General features: G+C 41.4%; 2 protein-coding genes across 4 annotated transcripts in view; both read right to left on the bottom strand.

Moving 5' to 3' along the window:
- Positions 1–5,162, bottom strand: part of LOC131892600 (zwei Ig domain protein zig-8-like) — a 63,996-nt gene extending 58,834 nt beyond the window's left edge. For 2 of the 3 annotated variants that reach the window (XM_059242413.1, XM_059242414.1), the window contains exon 1: positions 4,455–5,160. The gene's annotated coding sequence lies outside the window, so the exon portion shown is untranslated. Of the gene's footprint in view, positions 1–4,454 lie in introns of all 3 variants that reach the window. The other variant, XM_059242415.1, reaches the window with a different exon arrangement.
- A 510-nt stretch (positions 5,163–5,672) lies between these two features.
- On the bottom strand, positions 5,673–6,549 carry LOC131893243 (uncharacterized). The gene is made up of 3 exons (XM_059243219.1): positions 6,293–6,549; positions 6,111–6,230; positions 5,673–6,003 (listed from the first exon to the last, which is right to left on the bottom strand). Exons 2-3 carry the CDS (start codon positions 6,228–6,230, stop codon positions 5,782–5,784), a joined length of 342 nt encoding a protein of 113 aa, XP_059099202.1. The 5' UTR covers positions 6,293–6,549; the 3' UTR covers positions 5,673–5,781.
- Positions 6,550–8,945: the final 2,396 nt, after the last annotated feature.

Below are 8,945 nucleotides of genomic sequence, written 5' to 3' on the forward strand. Positions count from 1 at the left end.
CATGGATGAGATCCCTCAGTCTTTGTCTGCTATGGAGGGATGAATGTAAGAAGTTTGGGCTCATAGGACATCTTACTAATCCTCAAAGACAAGTTATGCGAGGGCTGGATTAGAATAACATTGGATCACATTCACTTCCCCCTTTACAGTGTACACGGATTGGTCAAAGTTGTCTTCTAACCAAGTAACTTTGGCATAGAATAGCTTTGAAGCCTTTCAGGAAGTGATTGTGAGCGAGCTCGAGCTTGGGTCACTTTGACAGAAATCATGGTTGATGGATCACTTAAGCTTGGTTCTCAAACCTAAGGAAAGACCATTAGTATGCATTATCTATGACCCGCCCTGAAATATTACAATGCCCAGACGCTTGACGGTGGACGTGAGCGGCCTTCCAACGAGGCAAGCGAGGCCAACCACGGACGGCCTTTTTACTTGCACATTATACGACCTACTATGTTTTGTACTTGGCCTTCGCCAGCTATAGAGCTGCTATTACTTCTCTATCCTACAGATTCCAACATGAGTTAGCTGTAATAGGAAGCTTTGGTCAAGGTTTAACCTTGCACTCAAAGCTCCTCAACGAGAGTGCGCTTTGTCCCAAAAATGCATTGGGTCTTTCAAATTGGGAAGACGCCAATCTTGGTCAAACACACAAATTGCATTGTGGCATTCTCATAATGGATAGTTCTGGTAAATGTTCCCGGATTTGGAATTTCCTTTTCTCCACCAATCATTTTAAAAGTCATCTTTTCTTTAGTGGCGGTGAAAGGAAAGTGGATCGAAGCCGGCTTTTTGGGCCGAACTCATTTCCTTTTCCGCTCAACGCAAGTTTCCAATCTTTTCAGTTAATTTACTGGAAAAGTCAAATCAAACGGAAATCAGATTTGAAAATCGATGAAAATATGAATGAAAGTAAGGCTCAAAATAGGACGGAGCCTTTCCTCGAGACAAAACAAACAACAAAAATATTGACCGAAATGGACGCCAAATCAAGCTTGCCATTTTTGTATTAATGTTGTGAAGTAACCTGATCTCTCGCCTAATGATCAAAAACCAAAGAAAATAATATGATGAAGAGTTATTGCTAATTACTTTTGTGACGAAGCAATGGCCAAAAAAATATGTGTCAAATTGTAGAGGAGACGTGGTGTCGTGGTTAGCGCAGTTTCCTATCATAAGAGAGGTCCCCGGTTCGATTCTCCTCCCCGACCTTTCTCAAGGAAACTTTTAGACGCTAACCAAGCCCACAGACGGAGAACCAATCTGATACGGACTACGACACTGCCTATCGGAACTTTATGCGGATGATGTGATGGCTAGCTTCGCTGGCCGGGCGAGGTTACCCCTCCGACCCTAGCACCCCAAATACATACATACAAATCGATGCCACTTCCCATTAGTCATATGTAACAAATACGTGTTTATGAGTTTTATGCTAAATCACCAGACAAATAGATTGCAACTCACTTTAGACGCTCACTATAACTCATTTGATCCCTGTTGAACCTGTAGAAATATCAGACTCCTCTTGTTTACCATATGCTCATATTCTCCTAATTTCTCATTTAAGGTCATTTACCAGGCAAATGAACATTGACAAGCGACATTAGAGCCCTTTTCTAAATTGATTTATACCCAAATAGAAATAAAATTTCATCTGCAATAGAACTCAAAATTGTGCTGGACATAACATAACATTTGGTAGGATAGAACACTACAAACTCAACATACTTTCAAACATAAAGCGTACATATGACTCGTCAGTTTGGTGGATTGAGGAATTGCTTCGCCACTCTTATTGATTCTAGAGCCAGGTATTCATTTATCAGACGTTGCTTAAATTTTTACTCGGAGACATCTGGGTTGGAGTGACGTTTTGACCTTCGACACTAAGGCAATGTAGTCAAATATAGAAAGACTTAATTCAATGTAAAAGCCGCTTAACCCACACTTACTAGCGACACCTTTGTCTTTTTTTCGATCAAAACAAGGCAAAATGGCATATTCCAAGTGGCTCATACAAACAAGCGACCACAGAATTCAAAAAAGGTGCATGACAAATTTTGACCTCCATGATTTGGCCCTTGAAGTTTTACTAGCCTGTGGGGGTATCGCTTCACTCTGTGCCGCAAAAAAGTTCATCGAATAGAGTTTCTTTGATCCAAGGTCAGCCCCCCTAAAAGATAACTCATCAATATTCCACACAGACGATTCAGAGAGGTTCGCATGTCCCCCTTTTCAAACGCACTTTTGACCTCAACTTGAAGATTGTCGACATTGTGAACACGCCTTCTATCCACACTTTCACGAAGAGCTATCATTCAAATTGTCGAAGGTTTGATTCATCAAAATGTTCCAGTTCATGCAGGCAAAAAAGACATAAGTAGCAGAATGACACATTTTAACGACCCGAGTTCCCCCTCGACTTTTGATTCAAAGTTCAGCAAACTTGGCCATAGTGGCCTACAATTTGAATGGACCAAAATACATGGAACATGTTCAAGACAGGACCACACAAAAGCTCGTAATCTGGTCTTTGAAGCCTGGGTTGACTTTCATCCAAGACGACCAAGTCTGGGATAAGCGCATGGGGGATAAGCAAGCTCAGACTCATTCATGGACGATCTTTCCCCACAGCCAGGACTAGTTGAAGCATTCATATCGAATAGCGGGCAACGTATAATTTTCAAAAATAACCGCAGTCAAAGAGGGCAAATGTCTCTCCGAGCGACGAAAAAAAATCGTACTTGATTAACTCCGATAATGGAGAATGTTGAATGGGCCATTGCTTGCGTTGATTCACATATGTGGTCAAAAAACTGGTAGGCATTTCCTCAAGTTTATCCTAAGGGAGTTGCTAGTTGGCTTTCATTTTCATCCCTTGCCATCAATCACGGTTCCGAAATGTCGATAACTTAATTTGATAAGTTCAGCATTCTCAATCAACTTGCAGTGCAAATATGTCAAAATCAACCAAAATCGGCAAATCTACTCGTGAATAGGGAGGAGGGGCCTTTTGGCCGATTGTTACTTGAAGTTTCAAATAGTCAATGCCAACTCCAAGACATCGGACATGACAATGGATCTGGAGACGTTTGGCGAGGGCAAGTCATTTAATTTGATTCGCCTTTTTATGACAAGGTCTCAAACCCATTCTAGTGTATCAATGCGTACACCGCAAACTGTCTTTGGCGACATTGGCCCCTATTCGATTGCGGTTTGACGATCTAGGCCGTATAATTTGAGATCCCGCACTATTTATGGATGATTGGATTTACAGAAAAAGGCCAATCATATTTGCACACAGATGCCACGCCATGCCCTATCAAAATGAATATATGACTTTGACGACAACAACCAAAATAGAAGCAAGGTATAAAACAAATTTATTGGAGAGGTACTGTCAACATCTTTACATGGGTTGTATAGAACCGGACCTCTCTTTTCTGCTTTTGCTACGTTGAGACGTGGGATTAGGTATGTAGTAATAGCTCACCCTCTTCTAAACGAAAAAAGAAGCTCATTAAAGATAATTGAAGGGTTGGCTCTCGACGGAGTCAAGAACAACGATCTTTCAAGGTTGAGAGTTTTCCTTACGATTTTTTGCTCATTTAAAGCCTCAAGAGACTATTATCATGCATATTAACCTGACACTCGTTTTTCAGCCCTATCCTTGATTCATCCTGGCGTCTTCCAGCCTTTAGTTACCCTTCATTGCATGTATAAGGGACGGATTGCGTACGCATGATGTCAAAGACGTGCTAATACAAGAAATTCGATTCCGTCAATAGAGACTACAGTATACAAACCTAAAATATTCATGACGCCAAGCCCCAATTACTCAGAGAACGCCGCAGTGGATCACATGTCAGATCCAAATTTAGTCCTGCCTGTTGCCCCAATCGTCACGGATTTTTACAGAAATCCAAATAGCCCACGTGCAAAGTAGTCACTCAAGTTCTCGGAAACCGCTCCTAGAGATCTTGTCCAGTTGAAATCCATTTTCTGCTTGGTTCATACCCATCATGAGAATCGCTCTTTTTAGATTCGGCCATCTATCATGATGTCAAGGGCAAAGTTTCCAGGGCACTTTTAGCTTACCGCACAACGTACCCCCTGGACCATCCCAAATCTGCTTATGCAAACAATATTTTTTAAACGCTTTGGTGCGTAGCGAGAAAATCAGTTGGTAATGGTAGCATTTTCTTGACGTTTTAGTACCAATAGAAGTCAAATTGGGGTCCACCACTGTTTTAACGAAAATAATTTTCCTCATAAAAGAGCTTAAAAGCGCCGAGCGTTTGGCGAGTAACAAGGCTTTCCAAAATTAAGTGGACGGTGTCTGCTCAAAAAGATACAGTGTTGTTACAATATTCCACCAGGCCTAAATCAAAGGCTTTAAAAACTGGCATGCAATTTCCTCAGGTCTCCCAAATAATGACTTCTCTTCTTACCTTGGATATCAAAACCTCAATCAGTTAATTTGTAGCAAACCAGATTTAAGATTTGAATTCCCCCTTGAGCTGTTCGCCCTCGATGGTGTCTCGACTTTCAATTGCTTGTCCTCTTCACGCCTGAGAGTGGGCCCTTTCACAACTTTTGTTCAACTCGACAATTCACTTTTCAACTCAACACAAGGCAGAGAAGTTCATCTCCTTCTCAAACTGATACCCACCCACGAGAGCCTCTGAACAACGTAAACTTGGATCGAAGGTGAAATGGCTGGCAGTCTTGAGGGGTAACTTTTTCTTTGGGCTTCACTTCTCAACTCACACTTAAAATTCACTTTGTTGAAGGAGAAAAGATCGGTCTAGGAGGTAGGGGGAAAATTACCGGAGAAGCTTGACGTCAAGATGCTCACCTTTCGGTCAACTCAACACTACTCTATCCCTTGGGAAGCCGCCTGGCGCTAGGAATGGAGGCTCCCGAATATGAGCCAGGCTCCTCACAATGTGCAAAGAAGGCAGGAATCGGAAAGAGCCTCGTCGATTCACCGCGCCCCGACTGGCCACGAAGGACTTAACCGCCGTTTGGAGGCCAAGTGTTGCTGGCAGAAGAGGCTACTTGGCCGGGAATCAGTAAGTGAAAAGCCGTCCAAATCGTCCTCTTTTCAAAGCTATGAGACCGCCTGTTGTGCTCCTCCCCAGTTCTCGCTTAACGAATGCTCGAGAGAGAAGTGACTGCCTAACAGAGAGAGAGAGAGAGAGCAAATGGCGCCAAGCCAAAACATGATCAACCGGAAGAGTAAGAAGCACTGGGAGAGTAATGAGTGTAGAGGTTGCGTTTCCTACTGTTTTTGAGTTGCGAGAGTCGAGCGATAGTCGAAAGGAGGTACTGGAGGCCGCAGAGCCAAGCGAGGCCAAGGCATTTACACTACATGGAGGAAGGCTTAGATGGGACGAACAAGATCCATGAGGATAGATTACGGTCCTTAAGAAAGTCAAGCAAGCCCTGAGCGTGGAGGCCTTCCAAATGGTGCTTGCTCGAAAACTAATCCACTTTAATGCCTCTGAGCCAAATTGCAACATTTATGCTTGACTGAACTAATAAACACGGGCTCGGCTCGGCGCCGCGCAAGTTTGGTCATTAACATAATGCAGCATTTAACTTTGATTTATCTTTTACAATATCCTTCCCAAGAGCGTCTTTATCCCGAAAAGACTCCAAATGACTTGATTGCAAGTACCTCACAAACATAATGATTCATGATTTGATATCACAACTAATTACCTTACTCAGTGCGCTCAAAACGATATACATGTATGTAATATCAAGTTTTATTCAGAGTCTTCCAAAATGTCGTGCAGCCTCTATTTCTTGCTGTTGCTGTTGGATCTGAATGAGTTGCTGAGCTTTAAGTTGTTCAAGCTGTTGTTGAGCTGCAATGAGCTGATGATTTTCCACAGCACGCGTTTGAGCAGGGATCGTGTTGAGAACCGGAGCCACTGGTTCACCGTTGATTACGGGTTGAGGAAAATTGGCTGGAGATGTTTCCAGCTGGGCCTAAGAAGAATTCAAGAGGAAAGTAATTCAAATGAGTAATGAGCTCCAAATGCATACTTTTTTATCTCCTGGAATCATCACTCGTCATGTATGCAAAAAATGCTTACCTGTTGGTAAAAAAGCGTTTGCTCTGGGTTGGTGTTGAGAATGGGCGATATATTTTGAGCCAAAGGTCCTGCATTGACCGTGGATAAGCAAACCAATACGGCGAGGATGAGATGAACCATCTGGAACAAATGTCTTTAAATTTTAGTACACTTCTTAGCAAACCTTGAAAGTAAGGACCTACTTTACTTGCACAGATTGGTGATGACTTTGATGTGATGACTATGTGGAATTGCAGGTAACTGCCCGCCTTTTAAACCCCGGGTTTTGCTAATAAACCCAACCACCAGATTGTTACGTCATGGCTCATGATTACGAGGGGTTTTATTCAATTCTGGTTTTAGAACGATTTTAAATGGTGTTGTCCGTTCAAACTTGAAAAGCAGATCATGGAGATAACCACAGGGTTCTTCGGCGTTTGAAGAATATGATTGAGGGAGACCTGGTTCTTCAATAAAGAACATGGGGCATTTCTTCCCAACTTAACCTTTCCACCAAGTGTCCATGTTTCAGGCAATAAGATTGGGTACGTGTTTCATCCTATTTTGCGCTAAGTACGATACTACAAATTGAAAACAGTGATTGGAATATCCATAAACACTGCAATTTCGTCCTGACAGCTCCAGCCAAAGATGATCGGGAAAAGATGTTCGAACAGTCACAGCAAGTTCCATTCCTCTGTGGTTTCCATCTTTTAACCGCAAATAATCAAAAATGTTCCCCATTACTTCCAACATATGGCACGAGCAACGGTCGTGATAAACTTCATGATTTTATGGCGCAATCAGAAGTATTAGTTCGAAATATAATGAAAGAATGACTTGTCTACTGTACGTAGACCCTTGGATATTGTAGACGTCCAACAGACTAAACGGAAGTTCTCGCCACATACGTATGCCTGAAAAAGTGTCTCTAGTTCAAATGGATTTCATGCAACAGAGGATCGCAAAATCAATCCGATGTGATCACCTTCCTCAGGGCACTTTTAAGGTGCTATTTAAATATAAAATTATTCACTACAACGGTTTCTTAAGTTGTGCTCGACTTTTCTCCATCAGCATTGCTTTAGTACACCCCTATTGGACAGTTATTTAATGATGAATATGACACAAAAAATGAATATTGAGGTAACGGAGCAACCACCCATGTACAAAATCACGTATATGTAAACGGCAGTTTCTTCTAAATATTTCTGACCTATCACGTCATCCTAAAATAACTCTAATAATCTGGCATGTAGTAAATCTGTGATTGTTTAATTTCAGTCTTTACCAAGAACCTGGGCAACGACTAAACAATTATCATTTCCGGGGAGCTGGTAAGCTGAATGTTTGGTAACTAATAATGTGAAAATTGATTAACGGCACTGTCATGATTATATGCCCCAAAGATATAGTTTCGGAGGTCTCTGAGCTGTTTACGAGTGATATTTCTATCACTCATCAAAAATGGATGTGTCATTCAGGAACATCTATACAGAATTTTATATATTAGCATTTGAAATCTTCTTGTTGTGGTTGACGTTATTCATACCTTCAAGTGTATATGTGACAAGGTGCAATCATGAAAAACCGTGTTGAATTTCCAGTGATTCATTGACAACTTGAGACCCGATCGTTTAATTCACCCCATTGTACAGTTGTTTAATGATGAACATGACACAAAGAATGAATATAGAGAAAACGGAGAAACCGCCCATGTACAAAAACACAAATACGGAAACAGGCAGGCACTTCTAAATATTGGTACCCAATGACGCCATACAAAAAGACTTAAAAAAACTGGCATGGCCTAATCTGTATTTATCTCATTACAGACTTTGATCAGATCTTGGGCAACGGCTAACTAATCATCCATACCGAGATGGTAATCTGGATGTTTGGCAAACAATTTTGTGAACATTTATCAAGTATGCAGGACTGTTGTGATTAGATGCCCAAAGATATAGTTTCTGAGGATTTTGAGTTGATATACCTAATATCAAACATATCAAAAAAAAAAATGTCCGTGGACATTGGTGAACGATTTTCATCCTTGCTGTTGATCCCGTTCTTTTGTTTATTCCATTGATCTTAATCCTGGGAATACCTTTTGCTTTTCTTTAGATGATAATATTTCGTAGAACTTATCATGCTTACCCTTCCAAGTGCTCGCTCACATTCAATTAGTTATGTACATCAGATTTGGGCTCCCCAATCCATATTGCATTGGTATTCATACTACTGGCAATTTGCAACTTTTATTTCCAAGAGTTGATGCTCGAAAGTTAGCTTTAGTTACAAACCAGTTGAGGAACTTATAAAGCATGATTTCATTTTAACTCCATGCTGATGTAAGTAACGCAAAACACATGAGTTCAATAAGGCCAATTCAATTGGAAACAAACCACATGAGGTGCGAAGATTGGAGATCAGTTCTCTAGTGTGTTTTCAACTCCAAAGAGTTTAGGAGCAACAGCCCATTGCTCTACTGATGAGTTTGTTGAAATTGGCAAGGTCAGTCAAGTTGAGCGTTTAGATGATCTTGTAGTCACAGATCAAGATGCTTTAGCGGTCATCAGGGACTTGAGGCTATCAAGTTCTCCTGGCCCTGATGGTGTGACATCTCAGTTTCTGATGAGATGCTAACAGGTTCGTGCTCCTGTTTTCTCGTACTTGATGCGTTGCATCTTGGACCAGGGCAAGTTCCCCTCTTCTCTAAAGTTAGCTCCTGTTGTTCCAATTTTCAAAGGGGGAGATAAGTCACTCCCCAGTAACTACAGGCCGATTTCTCTCACTTCGAATATTGCGAAGGTGTTTGAGAAGATCATGAAGTTCAAACTTGTTGAATTTCTTAAT

This window comes from Tigriopus californicus, chromosome 2, assembly GCF_007210705.1.
Source record: "Tigriopus californicus strain San Diego chromosome 2, Tcal_SD_v2.1, whole genome shotgun sequence".
Taxonomy (NCBI): domain Eukaryota; kingdom Metazoa; phylum Arthropoda; class Copepoda; order Harpacticoida; family Harpacticidae; genus Tigriopus; species Tigriopus californicus.